This window comes from Pseudorasbora parva, chromosome 8, assembly GCF_024679245.1.
Source record: "Pseudorasbora parva isolate DD20220531a chromosome 8, ASM2467924v1, whole genome shotgun sequence".
In the NCBI taxonomy this organism is placed as follows: domain Eukaryota; kingdom Metazoa; phylum Chordata; class Actinopteri; order Cypriniformes; family Gobionidae; genus Pseudorasbora; species Pseudorasbora parva.
In genome coordinates this window covers 13,343,830-13,363,515 of record NC_090179.1, presented here as the reverse complement: position 1 = coordinate 13,363,515, position 19,686 = coordinate 13,343,830, and the positions used below count along the sequence as shown (strand labels likewise).

At 39.5% G+C, this 19,686-nt stretch overlaps 1 protein-coding gene across 1 annotated transcript; it reads right to left on the bottom strand.

Moving 5' to 3' along the window:
* Positions 1 to 333: 333 nt before the first annotated feature.
* Positions 334 to 18,931, bottom strand: rnf168 (ring finger protein 168). Its single transcript, XM_067450151.1, has 7 exons — positions 18,823 to 18,931; positions 17,817 to 18,234; positions 17,676 to 17,746; positions 14,254 to 14,424; positions 4,717 to 4,811; positions 4,507 to 4,582; positions 334 to 1,334 (listed from the first exon to the last, which is right to left on the bottom strand). The coding sequence occupies exons 2-7, from the start codon at positions 18,148 to 18,150 to the stop codon at positions 645 to 647; spliced, it is 1,437 nt and encodes a 478-aa protein (XP_067306252.1). The 5' UTR covers positions 18,151 to 18,234; positions 18,823 to 18,931; the 3' UTR covers positions 334 to 644.
* Positions 18,932 to 19,686: the final 755 nt, after the last annotated feature.

The window sequence follows — 19,686 nt, the reverse complement described above, 5'->3', positions numbered from 1 at the left end:
TATGTTCCCCTGCACAAGGCATTTTGCACACATTTGTTGCGCAACTTATGACTAATTTTGACACTACACTATGGAGTGTGCTCGTACAGGATATTTAGCCAGATTTGCTGACATGTTAAATGCAAATCCTGTCTGCAATGTGGCCTTTCTGCAGTTATATTAGTTTTTTTATTTTTCTTTATTTTTTAGGTTTATTGATCCAAAATATTTTTATAAATTTTCTGTACATCGTGACTTTAAAATATGATATTACATACATATTAAATTTAGGCCTTAACATTTAGGTCCTTGCCTTAAGCTGTTGGTCTGTCAAATAAACACACAACAAAAAGATTCTGTAAAGTAATCTTTTCTTTATTTATTCAAAGTGAATGCAAATGCTTACAAAATGAGTTTCTTCTGCAGCATTCACACTATTTTAAACTCTAAGCTAGTCATGACTTTATAAATGCTTATAAAACGAAAAGCATTCCATCATGACTTTACAGTATGAACCTCTGTGGAAAGGCACCGAAGGAGTATTAGCAACATATGAGCTGAAACTGAACAACATGACGTCCTTTAGTAGCAGCCCGGCACCTACTAACATCTGTTTTAAGTCTGTGGGGTGTTTGAGAAACCAGATCAAAGCAGCAGAGGGTCATTCAGCTGCTCACATTGGGGAACATCTCAGTAAGGGTGGTCTGCTTCACCCCCTTCTTCAAACTAGTTTGGATCGTTGTTGAAGGAGAAGATGCAGGGCTTTTCCCAGGGGTCGATCCTTCTGTTCCAGACAGTCTCTTTTCAGTTTTCCCTTCGTCCCTGCATCCCGTGCTGTTCCTCGCAGTCGTCCGTGGCGTACTAATGTTCTTTTTCGTACTCTCCACATCTGGGCTTGTACTTGTGGAAGCCGTAGTGATTTTTTGCCGGAGTTGATAGCTATCGGCGGAACCCTTCCTGCGGTCCACGGCGTTTTGTCGGTTCAGCTCTTTCTGAAGTCGCATCGCCAATCTTCGGTCCTCCTCTTCCTGCTGCCAGCGAATCCGAAAGGTCTCCTCATGCCACGCCACTTCAGACAGAAAAGGGCTGTTGACTGAAGTAGGAGACGCACACTGCGGAGCAGCACAAGGCCTCTTAGTGTGTACGTCCGCTTCATTTTGAAGCTCTGTCTCTGAACTCTTCCTTTTAGAAGAGCTGCTGTTAGGACTGTTAAAAACAAAAGTTTGTTCTGAGCAGCTGGGGTTGAAGCTGGAGGTGGAAGGTTTCCCATTGTAGTCCGGCACAGGCACGGTCTGTTTGACTGTGTCCTCCACAGATGTTACTGTGAGGGTTTTTGGAGGGCTCAGAATGTTCTCCTGAAAAAAAGGAAAGGAACATTTATCATCTTTAACATTAAACTATGCAACCATCCCCCAGTTTCACAGACAAGGCTTAAGCAGTCCCAGACTAAAATGCATGTTTGAGCTGTTTTAACTGAAAGCAACTTGCACTGACATATCTTAAAATATATCCGTGCCATTGTTTTGTTTTCAAGATGCACACCAGTAAAAAAATTCTAAAACACGTTTATAAAAGATAGTTAAATGAACTAAGGCCTAATCCTGGCTTAAAGGTAGGGTAGGACGGACTGATCTAAAACAGTTTTGTCCAAATTTGTTTAAACTTTCTTTATATGTCAATACATAATTAAAATGTAAGTACTCTGAAAAGGAGAGTATAAAAATCGAGTGACTCTAGACTTTTTAATCTGCAATAAACACCGCTCATTATATTTGTTCGGGACGAAACAAATGATTGGCTTTGGCGACTGTCACTCTCTCTCGCTACCATGGCGACCGCCGCTTTCACTACAGGATCTGCCCACATGCGCGCGCTCGTTTGATTTGAGCAGTTTAAGAGGCAAGAAACCTCGGCAAAATAATGGCAGAGAAAGAGCATTCAAAATTCACAGTGCAGGGTTTTGCAGTCAGCGAAGGCAAACAATGCAAAAAAGGAAGACAGTACGAGAAAAGGCAATGCAGAGAAAGTCTTTGGATAAACAAAGAAATCAAACGCGAGTAAATATCTGCGTGGCTTTTCAACGATGGTGAGAACTGAGGGACCTGAAAAACGACTCATTGCTGGCTGTATTTCTGCTGGACAGGTAATCTTTCATTTTGATCATAATTTTTTTTGGTTTATGTTTTCATGAAGCATGTATCAAGAGCACATGAAGCTGCCTAATATAGCTAACATAACATTACTTAGCATAAAGTTACAATATTATACACTTAGCCATTAGTAGAGATGATAAATACTCAATATGTTTAGCTCAAGTTGATCGCTGTCGTTTTGAATTGCGCAAAATTTAACTTTAGATAACAAAATGCATGTGTAAAAGCCAGTACACCGCATCCAGGAACTTTTTTTTGTTGAGCTAAGTTAGCTTTAGCTTCTGCTAATCAACAATGCTTTCATCATGGACACGCTTACATGCAAAACACAGTATAGTGTTGTCAAAAATATCGATATTTCGATATGTATCGATACTGGAATATCTGAAACGATACGATTCTCAGTTTTTACAGTATCGATACCAGCTGCGCTCTCCTCTCCGACCGAAAGCGAGCTGACACACACCGGCATATTCTCACTCAGCCCGGTTAACCTCTGAGCACGGCGAACGCGCGTTCTGCTGGACTTTTTCCTCATGACAGTGTGTTAGTGTTAGTGTGTGATCGGTCTGAATTTCGCGCGGGATTGCACATAAATTAATTCTACTAATCCCCGCAGATTTCGTGCTCGCATCTGAAGCGCACACATAGCCTACCGTAATAAAGCCGCTTCTGACATGATACAAGTGCAAACATTTGCTTCTTTTTCCAGCTTATTGGTCAAATACACTCAAAGAATTATCTGTGCACATCTGGAAGAGTATTAACGTAAACACAGTCGCAAACAGTTCAGGAAGAACGAGTCACAGGAACAGTGTTTAGGATCCATGTGTCCGTTAGTCTTAAAGGGACCGCAGTCATTTGTTATTCAAACTACAAAAAGACAAACGATCAGTTGCTCTTGACTGATCAACTTGTGTAACTTTAATAGTTTCATCTGTACGCTATTGAATTTTTTACAAAGAACATTATCCAATGTTGTTTTAAATGTAATTGCTATGCATTTTTTTTATTCAGTTTCTTATCTGAATGTTAGACTTACCTGAAAAAATAAAGCAGTCTATTTCATTTGTATCTTCTATTCTATTGCATTTATTTGTGCTATTGTTTGTAATCTGTTTATTTGTTCTTATTTTATTACTGTTTAGTTGTCTTTTTAAATTCAATTTACCATTCGAAATCAAGCTTTCTTGTGCTGTGTGTAAGCTATTGCAACACATTTACACCATTGTCAAAAATACATTGAGATAGCAAAAATTTGTAAGATAATTTTAATAGTAATTGATCAATAATTGTTCAAATCAAAACGATGCCCAACCCTAAGGAACATGCTGGCCACATGAATTTTTTGTAAAAAATAACAATGAATAATAACAAGTTCTGTTGTCATATTAAGCATCTTATCTTATCTTATCTTATCTTTTTTTTTTTTTTTTTTTTACTGTGGTATCGATTTAGTATCGATATATCGATATTTTAGTCTGGTATCGTATCAAAGTCATAATTTTGGTATCGTGACAACACTAACACAGTATGTGTTATGAATCTTACACAAAATTCATCTTCATCACAGTATAACTGATGTTATTGGAAAAACATGATGCTACCCGTTTTCTTTGCCTTATAAATATAACTAGCTCGTTACCAAATCAAACAAAAATATATTTTAAACTTGACCAGTACCGGTATTCTAGCTTGATAGTGAGTACTAAGAGACATCTTATTTGTTTATATTCATTCTGATGAAGTTAGATGTTTTATTACATGTGATTCTGACATGATGTCACTACATACACACCGCTCATCTGAGGTAAATAATGCGTCTTCCAGCTGATTGGTCGGTGAGGTGCGTTCGTGTATTTTGGGGGCGTGGCTTTGGAAAGAGCCCAGAAGGGAGAAGGTGGAGTGAATGGAAATAATGAGCCGTCTTTAAAACAGTCCTGAGAGGTCTACAGACACTCATTTTTTATACTTTCTTTTTCAGAGTACTTACATTTTAATTATGTGTATTGATATATAAAGAAAGTTTAAACAAACTTGGAAAAACGTTTTTTAACCAATTCCTACCTTTCCTACCTTTAATCTAAGCCTAATAAATTATATTTTGAAACCCATTCAAACAGAAAGCAGGCTTTAAGTACAGTGTAACCAAAATACTTTATATTCACTGTTTTCTTGCAATGTTTATAACATTTAAAAATCAAATACAACTTAACTACAAATTAGTAAAGGTACTGTTCCACATGTGGCATCTCAAATACGTCATATTTATGGATTTGAGCCTTTCAAATCTGTTTCATTCTCAATTTTAGGTTATTTTCTTTGTAATGATTTCATTTACAAGAGGAAATAATCAAAGCATCTTTAAAATCACCTTATTAGCCATTAGAGAAGAGTCTGGGCTGCTGTCAGAACTGCTCGGCTGTTTATGAGGCACTGGGCGCAAAAACCTGACATACAGGGAGAATGGAGTGGATTAGAAAACCACTCTTTCTCTGTGGTCTTTCAATACTTTCAACAATAACCAGGCCTGAAAGAATGAGTAATATTACTGATATACTGGGGCTCTATGGCAAGTACTCACTTTTCTATATCCCCCTTATTTGGTTTCGTCTTCTTGGCTGGCGTAGCATCAGTAGGTTTGACGTTCCATGGCGATTCAGAGATTGGTCCTGAATTCTGCACAAACAGCACAAAACTACATTACATCATGGCCTAATCAGGCCGATAGTAGCGTTTTCTTGCCAAAAGAAAGAACAGATAAACTGCCTGAAATAAGTCATTAATCATTGCACTTACTGCTCAAACTAACATACCAATCACACACTGGGCCATCTGACCAATCAGAGCAGACTGGTCCTTATGTCTCATAGATTTTCTAAATTATGCTGTCATAGTTTAGCTAGTTTGGCATCCAATTAAAATTTTTTTTTACTAATGTTCGCATTATTACAAAATTGTGTAACAAAAGCTTTAGGCTGAGCTTCACAAATGCAGTCAATTCTCCAGTGTGTGTAAACATTAGGAACTAGTGACGCGTGGATCGTGGTTATATCTGCAAACGCTGTGAATAATCTGTGGGTCGGGCGAATGGGCCAAGTAATTAAAAAAAATGCTTTGCAATTAATTGCGGGTCGGATGAGAGAGAAATCATTTTAATGTGTTTAAAGCAGCACTTGGCTACTTTTGCTCTCGGGGTCCCCCTACAGTTTGGAAAAAATAATGTCCTCAACTACTGTCGTAAGCTCAGTCATCCTACAACAGGGGATGCCATCGCGCGTGCATTTGTTGAGATGACAACCCTGATAGCCCTGAACTAGTGATGCGCGGGTCGTCTCATAGCCCGCGGACCCCGTATGTCTATTTAATGGTCGTGGGTGCGCGGCGGGTTGTTAAAATATATACAGTGGTGCGGTGCGGGCCAAATAACTTCATTAAAGTGGCGCCGCGGGTTGGTGCAGCACTAACAGTTCCCCTGAACACTGCAAGAGGAGTTCAGAGTTCTTCTGGCGTCGCGTGTGAAATGTCTTCATCAGGTACAGTCAGTGGCATATGTTTCAGCATGTCATATGAATATAATTTCATGGGTTTTATTTTTTTCAAACGCCAAATAATCACGATGCTCACGTTTACAAGCCAGCGTCATTATAGTAGTCTATTGGTTACCGTTTTACAGAATCTATATGATACTTCAGTTCAATGCAGGACAGCATCGGTCGGGCACGCCTCCTTCAGCTCACGCCGACGAGCAAACACTGGTCCAATGTTGATCGTCGTCCTGCCTTTAATCCCATCACTTTTTCGTTTCCTCTTATTGCTTTCCTCCAACAAAACCTTTTCTTTCTTATTTGTCTCTGCTGCTTCGGACATGACTATATTATCCGACGAACAAAGCTGGGCTCGCACGTCCGAATGTAAGGAAGTGTGTGTGTTGGTGGAAGTGACGTATATGCCGTAAAGCAGTCGAATTTTGTAGTTCTTTTTGTTCTCGGGTTACTACCCGAAACCCGAAGTTTAAAAGTACGATTAAAAACGATACAGACCCCATCAGGCTATGGCAGACGTGTCATTCAACCTATTGTAAGTCGATTTATCATCACAAGAGTCTTAAAAAATATATTATGACGGTTGAAAAGTTACCTAGTGCTGCTTTAAAGGGGTGGTTCCGTGGTTTTTTTTTCTAGGCTTGGTTGTGTTTATGGGGCGCAGTATAACATGCCTTAATACTTCTTCTTTTTTTTTTAAAACGCCGTGTTTTTCTTCTATTCTGCCTTTATTCCACACCGCTGTCTCCACTGTCCTTTGAACGGCTCGTTTGCTTCCTGCTTCTATGAAGCCCATCCCTCCGAAAAACGCAACGGTCTTAGATCGGTTAGATGGCTAAATGTAGTTTCCTGTATTTTTATTGGCTGAAGTGCCAAGCACAGGTTGCCGGAAACGCCACGCCCCTTATCATTACGGGCAGAAGTCACATCTGCGGAGACTAGGGATGCGCAGTATACCGGTACCGGTATACAGGTATATATTTTATTTCAAACGGTACGATATCATGATTTTGCACATTTCGGTATATGCTGCTTTTGCGAAGTTCACCGCTAGATGGCAGCGCACTACCCAAACTGACCCAAAACAACCGGCAAATATGACAACAACATAGACGAACAAAATGGATAAATCAGTTGAATCTCACTCAAGATGCCCAAAACGAATTAATAAAGAGAGGAGTAGAAGTGGAATTTGTAATGACTTTGCTTATAAAACTGATGAAGAACCATCAAACCCAGCCAAGAAGCATCTGTCACTATCCCAGGGTATAAGCAGGAATCCTGAAGTTAATTTCAAGACCTTTTTAAGACTTTTTAAAGACCTTCTCAAAATATTTTAAGACCTCATCGCACTTCAAGTTCTAATCGGCAACAAACCTTTAATAAACAGTTGTAGTTAGGGCTGGGCGATATGGAGCAAAAAATATATCTCAATATATTTTGCTATATCTCGATATACGATATATATCTCGATATCTTTACAGGAAAAATAACCCCCTAAAAACTACAGCAAAAACAAATATGCCAAATACCACAAAAACTTTTTTTTTTTTTTAAATTGAAGTACCAAGAGGTAGTCAAGTGCTTTTGCGACATTTAAAAAAAAAAACTCCCTGATTACATAAATAATAATAATTTAACTGTAAAAGAAAATAAATAATATTGCCTTTTCATTTATTTCATGCTTTCAAAAGATGAATCAAAGACTCCCTTTTTTACAGTTAAAGTAAACAGTAAGCATTTTGCAGAAAGATGGGGGCATGACTGAGATATAAATAAACTGATTTTGTCATAACACCACTTCCTGTTAAATTTGTATCAAAATTCAAACTCATTATGCGGATCATGTAGGCTACACATGAGCTGAATTTCCCTTCTTTTCCAGTTACAGAACGAAATATGAATGTCAGAAGGTAGGCTATATGATAATATGATACAGTACAACTTACAGAAGAGCACCGCGTGTCTCAGGACACCCGGGATGAAGCGTTTTTCCCTCTTGGTTAAAACCATAGACCGTAAAAAAATATGGACGACTCGACATCCGTTTCCGCTTGGCAGATTTGAAGCTTTCAGGCGGCCTTGCACGGCGCGGACATCTTGGGACCGAGTCTGCGCAGTAGCGATTTCGGGACCGGAGTTGCGCAGTAGAGCGCAGGAAGTAGAGCAGGAAGTACAGTCGCGATATCAAAAGCCCGCCCACACTCTCGCAGATGCAGAACAATTAATAATGTTGGTGTGAAATAAACAGTTATGGAAATGTAGAAATTAAAGCTAAAGCTCTAATCTGCTCCCAAAAATTCCGTAAAAAGTCCGTTAGTGCCTCAGTGATAACTTCACTCAGAGAAGCCGTCAGTCTCAGCTGTCAATCATGACGTCACACCCCCGTTTTTATAGCATCAAATAACTAACTCAAACTAAACTTATTTTTAAAACGAACACCTGAAATGAAATCATCATGATGATAACTGCCTTCAGTGACATAAACTAACTTTGGGGAAACAATTTTGAAGTGTAATTTTATTATTTAGTTTGCCTCGCGTCCATTAGAAAACACAGAGGGGCGGCTAAACTGGGACCGGTCACCGGGGGGCGATCGAGGCGCGAAAGCTTCAGTAAATGAGAGGGAGACTGCAGGCTTGGTTAAAACGTGAATAGACCTATTCATCATAATCCCGTGATAAAGCTGACAAAATAATAATAGTAATGATATTGCAATATTTTTTAAATGTTTTCAAATGATATGCGACCATTTTGACATTTTAACCGAAAACTATGCGATCAGTTAGACACAGATCATAAACTGGCATGATTGCGACCGCTTCTCGCACCAGTGTCAATCACCTGACTGTGGGTGAAACGTGCGATTTGAACTATGATGAAGATTAATATTTCTTTATGAATTTTAGCAAGCAGTTGTGTTAGAAGGAAAACATGGTCTCTAAACTGAGTCCTGAACAACGTGCGCGCTTGTCAACATGATAACTAATCCTCACCTGGTTGTGGAAGCAGCCGTGTTCAATGAGACAACACGCGAGGGGAGGGGGAACAAAGCAAGAGGCGGGAGGCGCGCGAGGCTCCGCGAGCACAACACAGAGAAGGCAAACAAGCAAAGTGGCGGAATCAGAATTAAATATAACCAATATATCGATATATACGATATGTCCAAATCCATATCGAGCTGAAAAAATATCTCGATATATTTTAAATATCGAGATATCGCCCACCCCTAGTTGTAGTCGAATGTAGACTTAAAATCTCTATCGTAGGCCAATTTTGTATCGTTTATATTGCATATCTGTTTCACAACGATAACGTATGGAGGGCAACACATCACCTAACTGCGTATTTCGCAAAATACATGACGTCACCTGTAGAGAGCGCTTGCCAGGGATGGAAATTAACTTTTTTCAAAGTCTACCACTCAACGTTTTTAACAGCCACTTTTTAGTTTTTAACTGACAATGTGGAACTGCATGTGAAAATTAATACTACAAGCTCTACAATGGCTTCCAGTTTTATGGTTTTTAGTCCCAACAATGAAACTATTCGTTCTGGCATCTTTGAAGCGTGTTGACGACACACGGAGCAGAACATTGTCAGTAGGGATGCACCAAAATCAAAATTCTTGGCCAAAACCAAAAAAGAAGAAACCAAAGCCAAAAACCGAAAAATAAAATTAAAACTAAAATGTTTAACTCGACCTCACTCATGTGTACATTAAATAATAATGCACATGCCTACTGGCCTGAAATGGAATAAAGTAATCAAATGTAAAATAACTGCATATTTAACTGTTTAAATGAAAGATTAATCCTTATTAAACTTACAAAAGCTATTCAATCAAGAGCATTGTTTAATGTCCAACTAAATATAAGGACATCACTCAGGCAGCAGCAAAGGCTACTGCGCCTTTAAGACCTGAGGCAGGGGTATGCTCGTCTTTCTCGACTGTGCACACTATACAGTTCACTTAAGGCATATTCAGACTATGTCTGCTAGGATACTCATCAAGATGGACATGTTGACATACTTCTTGTGTGAGTTTGTCCGTATAAGCGCAAGACTTGAAAGAGAAACTTAGACAAGCGCGCGCTCTCGGATGATGCACAGCGTCAGATCTTCTCTCAGAGCGCGCGAGTCTCACAGCGCGTCTTCACGCGAGTGATGACGGAGAAAACGACTGGTCACATGCGCACATACGGCAGCACTCGCATGCATTGAACAAAGTTTACAAAGAGGTGAAACAGCTCGGTAGGTGAAGCGAGTTTACCGCCGCAACTCAAAATCAGCCGCGTCTGGCTGGTGGCAGTGCTAATGTCCATCCCTGGCCCGCGCTCCGAGCCGATCTCAGACTGAGTGCCACGTTGTTTTTTAATACTTATGGGGATGAAAATAAATATATTCATAAATACTTTTTGGAGTCAAACTCTTTTGACAAAACGTGAACAAAATACTTTCAAAATTTAAGACTTTATAAAGCCGTGATAAGACTTTTTAATACTTTATAAGGGTCTTAATTTTCCCAAAATTGATTTATCACCTTTTAAGACTTTTCAAGACCCCGCGGATACCCTGTATCCTGACTTTAAGACTTCTGAAGAGATCGACAGGTCAGTGGATCATTCAAACCATCTCATTTAGACATTTATTTTCTTTTAACACTGATCAACACACACAGCCTAACATAAGATCGAATATCACAAAATCTCCAGCTTTCATTTCAACCAATGACATTTAGATCTCATAATATTTGCATGCGTACTATTGCACTATTTACATTCGCGGACACAACCGACTGTGTTTATGTGAATACTCACTAAAGACGGACATTTTTACATAATTCTGTGTATTTGACTGTTTAAGGAAATTTAATTTGTAATGTGCGAGCTCTACGTTACAGGAGTGTGTGTCGTTGTTATGAGCTCATATCTCCTGTAACTGTTATTACGAAATGCTATAAAATCGCTTGCATGTTCAAATGATTTCCGTTATCCATCCCGAGACGAGCGTGAAATGTTGAATCGGATTAAGCAGATTGCTTTAGTGTAGGTGCGATGTCTTTTGAATCCAGAAGCAATTTGCTAATTTTGAGAGATTATTGCTGCAATTATTTCTCACAAGAAAGTTTTCAAATGACTGATTTGATGTGATAAGCTTTGCTAATTAATTTACTAATAAACATTTGTGGTGATTTTCCACTTTATAAACTCAAAACTTGCATAATTGTACTCATTCTTGTGCAATATACCCGCGCTAATATCAGACCGTGTGGTATCGATTTAATATCGGTACATCGGTATTAGATTGTGGTACCGTACCGAAGCCAAAATTGTGGTATTGAGCCATCCCTAGCAGAGACTAGCAAGGGTTTATGATGTCACCAACCCGGGAAGAAGTGCGCTGTAGTCCAAACCGGATGGTTTTGTAGGCAATAAACTGCCATAACTTTAAAAGACAATATCTCCGTTTGCAGTGAACTTTCAGCGCTGTAACTTTGCAGATAAGCTCAAGCAGCAACATCACACACTAACTAAAGTTAAAAAAGTGAAATCGCATGCAACCACCCCTTTAAGACACTGAACTCTCATTGCATGGTAGCAACATCAAACGTGCATATCTCTTACTTCAAAATCAATGAAAACATGCCTAGTACACCTCCTAGTGTTCATCATATAAAACTCAAAGGGAAAAAAAACAACCTAACACAAAAAAATATACACAAGCTTAAAAGAAATTATTCAGATAAGAGTGGTTTCCAACATAATATAACATAAATATGAATGCGTTTAAAGCTTATTTTTTTCATCAGACACTAATTTGCAGACTGTGGGAACCACTTGCTTAATCAGCAATGGAGGCAAAACAGATCCGAGTTGAAGCGTTTTACTGAAATGGTTAAATGGGACAAATCAAGTGATGGGCATGTGATATGTAACGCCTGTGAAGCATAGCATGTATATGACAATAAACTAATAAAGCCCACATCTTTACTTGGGCTGTGTTGTGATAAGTAATACATAATGATGTAGAGCACATTGATTCCCAGTTAAGATGTTTCTAACCACCTATGATGCTGTCCAGCAATACTTCAGGCTGATAATGTTTTATTTCTAGTGTGTGTGTGTTCGGAATATCCCCCTTAACACTGAGAATTAGAACGTAATGTGACGATCGGGTGCGGATCAGAAAAAATCATAGATGTGGGTGGGGGACAGGTGGATGATTTATTTTTAACAGCGGATACTTTTAACCATCTCTATTAGGAACAAAGAATGAGATTATTTACACGTCTTCCTGTTGTTATGTAAGATCAGTGTTGTGCAAGTTACTTCCAAATTGTAATATATTATAGATTACTTATTACTGCTATTTAAAAGTAATTCTTTACATTACAATATTACTGTCTCAGAATTGTAATGCGTTACATTACTCCTGTATTACTTTCGAGTTACTTTCACCAAAATAACTACAGACGTAGCTCTAAACATACTAAGATGTATGCTACCAGAGAGCATCTTACATCCAGTAGAAGGTGATATGATGAAGCATAATGACTGTGGGGTATCATGCTAACAATAGAGAATGGCTCAAGGTAACGCAAGTGTTACTGAAAATGTACCGAGTAAAATATAACTGAAAATTCATTAGTAATGCCTTACACTACTGTGTTACATCAAAAAGGAATAAGTTACTGTAATGTATTACTTTTGTAATGCGTTACTCCCAACACTGTGTAAGATTTATCTTGAGGGATTATCTTTATGTTTAGGGATGTAACGATTCAGTTGGAGTTGGTTGAAAATCTCTACAAATGTGTGATGATTCAAGTCGGTTGAGATGTAAAACAAATCGCGATACACGTTTTAAACAGCAGGGACGCTGAAACTGTATACTGTGACAATGCTTTACAGGCACGATAGTAACGAGAAAGTTGTAGCTAGCCTTACAGACTGTGCGTGCACACTGGCGATAAGAAGAGTGGAATAAACTAATGTTTTCAGCTCATTCATATGGAAGTGTGTGCACAAGCTGTCAAAAAGAGGCATGAGCCCCGTTTCCACTAAAATTACCCGGAACAATTTGTACCAGGAACTTTTTTACAGGAACTTTTCTCCCCCCAGACCTGCAACTGTCTGCGTTTCCACCGCGATAAAGTTCCGAGAAGATTAGTTAAATTAGTTCGGCGATGTAGGACTGCGCGCGACTGCTCCTCCAAGTCAGAGACGGACAGTAATAATTTTTGTGTGTACCGATTGAAAGATTTAGTGAACTGTTTACATGAGACGTTATCTAAACCAATCTTGTGTTTACATGTGATGACTTTCAATCGCAATCATTTTGTCACATGCAGTTTGTCTGCCGCATCAAAAATGTCAGCGCTGTTTTCTCCAGCAGCTGGAATGTGTTTACTGTAGCCATAGCAACTCTTAACGGCCACCAGGACTAAAACAGTATTATATGAGCTATTTATTTGTTTAAAGTGTAATAATCATCTCAGAAAGAAAAAATCTTCTGTCAGGCGCAGTTAAAGTAAAAACTGCCTGGGGCAATATACACTGTCATTATTCCAACATTATCTTCATAACTTACGAAATAAAAAGTTTACCCCTCAGAAAAATGAGCTTTCCTCTCGTCAACATGAGCGCGGCGCGCGCTGTCACGTCATGTAAGGACGCACACTTAAAAGTAATCGGTCAGGTCGTTTACATGATGAAAAAAAAATAATAACGAGTATGGAAGAGATTCAAGCTGTGGTGCTTTTGCTGGTTATGTATAGGTTTACTAAAGAGGTAATTAACAACGACAGAAAAGAGCACTAATATGCAGATTCAGCAGCATATTCAGAAAGCTTGTAAAGCTAGATTTAAAATGACAATGTATATTATTATCAGCTATTACGGACATTGAACGTGAGATGGCTGAGATGCGCGCCATCAGACAGAGAGCAAGACTGATATTTACTGAACGCAGAACGAACCTCGCAAAATACTTTTAAAAATGCCGGTTGAAATAAAATGCTAAACGAATCAGCATGTTCAGCGCCCAAATCCCGCCCTCGAAAGCTCCTGAACTTTGAAAAAGTACTACCTCGCGAGCAGGGCCGTTTGGAGGGGGAAATATTTACCCAGAACTTCATTTAGACCCTGGTTCCTGCGGTCTAAACACACCGAGTACCACCCAAAGTTCCTGGTTCCTGGGTAAAGTTCCTGCAGTGGAAGCGAGGCTATGGTGACAGCAAGCGTGTAGTTTATGCTGACTCATTCAAATGAGTGTGTGGCTGCATTGACTTTTCAAAGACTACTAATCACCAAAGTGAGACTCCAGTCACCTCCGTCTGCATGTAAAAAGATAATACCAAACCAATTCATGGCAGATTTGCAGTCCCACTCGTGGTGTCGAGGGCGATTGCCATGGACATCACAAGGCGCAGTGTTTTCACAGCGAAAGAGAATAAATGATTCGTACTGCACCGTGAGTTTTGTGAATCGTTACATCCCTAGGATTTCAGTCTGCACTTTTCTGACTGTGCATGTCATTGAATTTGGCTCACGATCTCTGATGTGTGACCTCACCAGCTCTTGGCTGAGCAGTCTGGCCAGTTTCTCATCACTCTCCAGTTGTTGCTCCTCATGTCGTCTCCTCTCCTCCGCCATACGCTCCTCCTCCTCAGCCAGGAGGCGCTGGATGTACTCCTCACTGGCTCTCCGTTCTGCTTCCTCCAGAGCTCGCTTTTCCTCCACAAGCTGTTCAAAACAAGAGATGAGATGACAGCCACCCTTCACAACAACAAAACATTAAATAAAACTTAATGAAGACTACTGTTCAAAAGTTTATGGTCAGTGAGATTTAGTTTTAAAGAAATTAATAGTTTCTTCAGCAAGGACGCATTCATTTAATCAAAAGTGACAGTAAAGACTTTCATAGGCCTTGTCCACACTAATCTTTTTCTCCCCTGCTTTGGCCTTCCATTAGGGATGGGTGATATGAAAACCATGACATACGTTTAGTCATGAGGCATATTGTACTTATACCATGGTCTGTTTTAATACTCGATTCTGATTGGCTGAAAGGTGTGCAGTAAAACCGTTTAATGCACAGGTAGTTCCAGTCAGTTTGATTACAGCTCGAAATTAATCCGCCACTATAAACACTGGTCACCACAGTAACACAGTTACGCTTGCAAACAGAGTGACAGTGGCAGCTGGCAGTATCAACCACAGGTATGCATATCTATGGCAACATTAAGTGACATGAGACATTACGTGACACACAGGAGCCAATGGCACATATGGCACTATGCGCAGATATGTATACATATACATATCTATAACTATGTGCGTATTGTATTGGCACCTCCGTGGCACATGAGGTCTTCATTGTCATGTCACTGACATTATCGCGACTGACACTGACACCTGCATGACGCCGAGTTGCGGAACATGTCGCCGTGTGTCGTGCGTTTTTTACAGTCTATGATGGTCGTGAAACCTACACTGACAGACTCGAGGACCTATATTATTATATAATTTAATGCATTAAATGTAATGTGTCTTTATGACGCGGGGTTTATTTCACACTAGGCTACATAATAATGATTGGTTCAAATAAAGATTGCATTGTCACTGCAGTGTTGCCTGTCATTCATAAATCATTTTAATAAATCCATTAAATAACCATTTAGTTATGTTCGATAAGCTTAAGCAACAATGGGATCTTCAGACTGACATAAAGAAGAGATCGCGAATGCATCTCTCTCTCTCTCTCTCTCTCTCTCTCTCTCTCTCTCTCTCTCTCTCTCTCTCTCTCTGATATTTCTATTTCAGTTCTCTGTCTCTTTCCTTTAATAATGAATTTAAATAAATGTGATAATTTGCTCATATAAAAACATTTCGATGGCTCTACTTTATTTTAAGCGACGGTGTGCTAGAACTAACGAGATGTAAGAAAACAAGCGTCATTTTAACCCGGCTCTTAAAAAACATCAGTTACAGCTTTAACTTGTTTTTAACTTAGCGAATAACCATGGTATAAGCGGGATAATCCACGGCTAGCCATGCATTAAATGATTTTAATGCACGATCTAGAGGCAACTCCGCTTCGCGTCGGGCGGTTCTTCGCCTCTATGCCATGCATTAAAATCTTTTAATGCATGGCTAGCCGTGGATTTGAAAGAATCGGTACAGCGTATCTGTCTTTTATAAATATGATAAAATTAAAGGGTCATGAAACCCCCCTGCTGCAGCGGTGTTTTTTCACACCTTCGATTTGAAAAAGCTTGTTAAAAGGGGAGTGGTCGACTGTGAAAAGGTGGGATGGTATTGTGTGGAAAGAGGGAATGGTTTGCATAAATAGGGGAGTGTCTGTCAGTATAGGTGCATTAAGGTTAGAGATATAGCAGCAGCAGACAGCGGTTCTGAGACATGTTCTTGGTTCACGTTGGCATTGTTTACCACAGTGAGATTAAATGAGCGATGAGTACAGCGAATGAGAGAGCTATGGCGTGCAGCAGAGATCGCAAATCATTCAGCTCTTCAAAGTTCAAACCAGCATAATTCAGTGAGAAATGAAAATAAATGTTATTCTGCATGACGAAATATTTTGCAAACGTGATAAAACTATATTTGTCCAAATATGCACGCTGTTTGGCAAGATGAACAACGCGCCGACGTGATAAGAGAACGTGAACCACCCAACATGCGATGTGATAGTGTGTAATTCTAGATCGGGGTAAAAGCGAAGGGGTTTGAGGCTTCATAGTCTCGACCGCGCATCTGAAGCAGAGCGACGCGCGCTGGGTTGCCGTGACGATCCGCGCGGTCACTCGGCAGCTAAATCTATATTTGTCCAAATATGCAGCACGCTGTTTCACTAAGAGCCCGAACACATGCGGTTTAGTGCATGGCTGTGATGACAAATAAAACGGAGAGGACGTGGCGTTTGTTCATTAGCCTACAGATTACAGATTGGTTATTTTGCACTCCTGACATAGATAGTCAACGCTTGGAGGTTCGGCGTGCGATTCCTCAGGTGAATTTTACTTTACCGAGCCTTTGTAGCAAAGGCTTCCACAGACGGCGCCGGCTACAGCTCACTCGGCACCCTTTACGTTACTTCGTATCAGCACAACGCCTAGCTTTCCTCCGTGACTTTTCCGCACGCTGCTTCCAAAACTTCCCCACCATATCTCTACAATAATGACGGAAGACGAGACTGACAGAAGTGACTGTCTCATGCATATTAACTAAATTATCTTGTATGCATACTACAGCGCAGGGATTGAACTGAATGAGCTTTATGTCATGAATATATATCGAGAATCGCTCGGAGCGGTCGACGTCAGCATGTCCCCAGCAGCCCATACTTGGGCCGAAAAGGCCGTGCCGACGTCAGCATTTGTGACGTTGCTCCAACTAAGCTTTTCAAACCGGAAGACAGAAATCGCTCTGAAAAATGCAAAAATAACTATTTTCACAAATGAATACCATTAATGAGTACCCTTAGTGTTTTCAATGATGTGCAGCCTATACATATCTGTTTACATCTCAAAAAAAGTGTTTTGGGGTTTCATGACCCTTTAAAGACTCTTCAGAGACATGAAGGATGCAAAACTACTCTAAAGGTACACAAGATTAACACGGGACTGGCAAAAACTGTGTGTTATGTTCCCTTTAAAGGTACAAGAGCAAAAAAGAAGTCATCCCTGTAATACAAGGTACACATAGTAGTTGTAATAATAAAAATAAATCTTAATAGTAATTATCTGGCTATGAACAATTATAAATATTATGTGCATCAGATCTTTAATAAATTCTATAGCAGTAAAGTTGGACTGTAGCATTCTGCTCTGAGCAGGACTGGACTGGACACACAAACTATTGTGTTGTTGGCAGAACAACAATGTAAACCTGTGATTGCAGTCTGTGATGTGCATTCACGGAGGCCCACCTGCCATTTCAGTGACATCTTAACAGGGCAACCATAATGAATCTCTCACCTTGCTGATCTGGTCCTCATACTCTTTCCTCAGCTCTCCTGGCTGACATACTCGAGGCTTCGATATCAGCACTGGGGGAGAAAAGCAGTTATTCAATGCAATATGCATTACTATGAACATAAATCAAGCTACGCTCCATACCAGCATCATCACAATCATCGATTCCCTGCACTCTCCGCTCGCACTGAGCGGGGAAAGCGTCCTGTATGCGCTTCCACAGGTCCATGTTGACCAGGGTCTTGTTCCGGCTGTTGAGTCGTGCCCAAGTGGACACACGTTTGCGGCAAAGCGGACAGCACATGTTGGACTTGTCCACGGTCTCCAGAAAGCAGGGTTTGCAGAACGTGTGGGTGCAGGGCAGAGTGACCGGCTCCAGGAATATGTCCAGACAGATCGGACAAAGGCAGTCTGAACGCTCAAGACCTCCGGAACTTTCTTCAACCGGACCCGTGTCCACTTCAGACACAGGCGGCATTCTGTGGCCGGCCTCTCTGTGTCAGTCAATGATGCCTCTCTCTCTCTCTTTTTCTCAGCTTCTACAGCAGCATATGACAGTCAGCTGAAAGACAAAACAACATGAAAAGCTCATCTTCTAAATTAAAACACTGTATTACACAGCTATGTAACTGTTACTACATTAGATCCAGGGTTTCCACCATCAAAGCACAGCAGGTTTTGTATGGAGAAAATACATAAAACATCGAAATCAAATCGAATGTAAATATGTACATATGAACTGCTTATTCATATCAATAATAAAGCAATTATTTAGCAAGTAACAGCAAATCAAATACGTTAGTTATTGGTAAAATGCGTTAGTTGAGTTCATCCTCAGCAACATTAACGTTAACTTAGCCTGTGTGAATTTCATCACGAGACGTCCAAAAAGGCAGAGTTCATAAACTATTGTCAACAAAATATTCGTCAAAATTATTAAGTGTATTATACACAAGTTCTTATGCTAACCCGTATCTGAATGCTAGAGCACTTAGCAACTTTCTGGCAGTGTGTGATTATGAGGGTAAAATTAAAGTAAACATTGTGTACGTTATTGTTTAACGAACGTAACGTCTCTGTTGTCATGTGGTTTATTAATGCAAATGTCAAAAACAATAAAAAAATAAAAATACAATACACAGTTACTTACTTGTTTTCTTATTGATTAGGCCCCAAAATCCCGGGAAATCTTTGCGCTCAACTCCCCGCGCATGTGAAGCCATGAGCGCCAATGACGGAGCGGGAATTCAAAATAAAAGTCCTTCGCTTTTATTATGGATTTCAAACGGGTTCCTGGTTCAAGGAACCCAAAGAGGTGTGTCGAAAATTCGGCAAAACCGTGTGAAAATGTACAAATAAATAAATACAAAAGATTTTTAAACTTACTAAATACATGTAATAAAATAAATAAAACATTGATCAAAATAAATAAAACGAGTAAAAAGAAATACATAAATAATAATACATTTGTACAGCACAGTAATATATTGAGTAGAAAATATTTTTCGCATTCTTTTAAATTAATTAGGAGGGGGTCCATCGCGCCAGGATTATCATATTTAAGGGTCCGTGTCGTGACACCAGATGGTTTGGAATTTTGGATTATGCTTTTCTAAAATAAATAAATAAATAAATAAATAAATAAATAATAATAATAATAATAATAATAATAATAATAATAATAATATGCAACTATGGTAATTGTCAATGGTTATATGTCTAAAAAATGGTTAAAACAATGTTAAAATGGTTCTTATTCTGATCTTGTAGTGTATGATCCTGTCACCACCAGCAGAGGGAACTACTGTTGCACACATCAATGCAATGTGAACGGATGTGTCCCAGTTCACACACTTCTGCGCTAAAATATGAAGCCTAATTCACTGATCACAGGGAAGTAAATATCCTACCGTGTATTTTGTGTATGTTATACAGTCGCATGCAAATATCAGCATCTACAGTTGTGAAATTAATTGCCTAAAAATGTATTCACTTCCATTGTAGGTTCACAAGA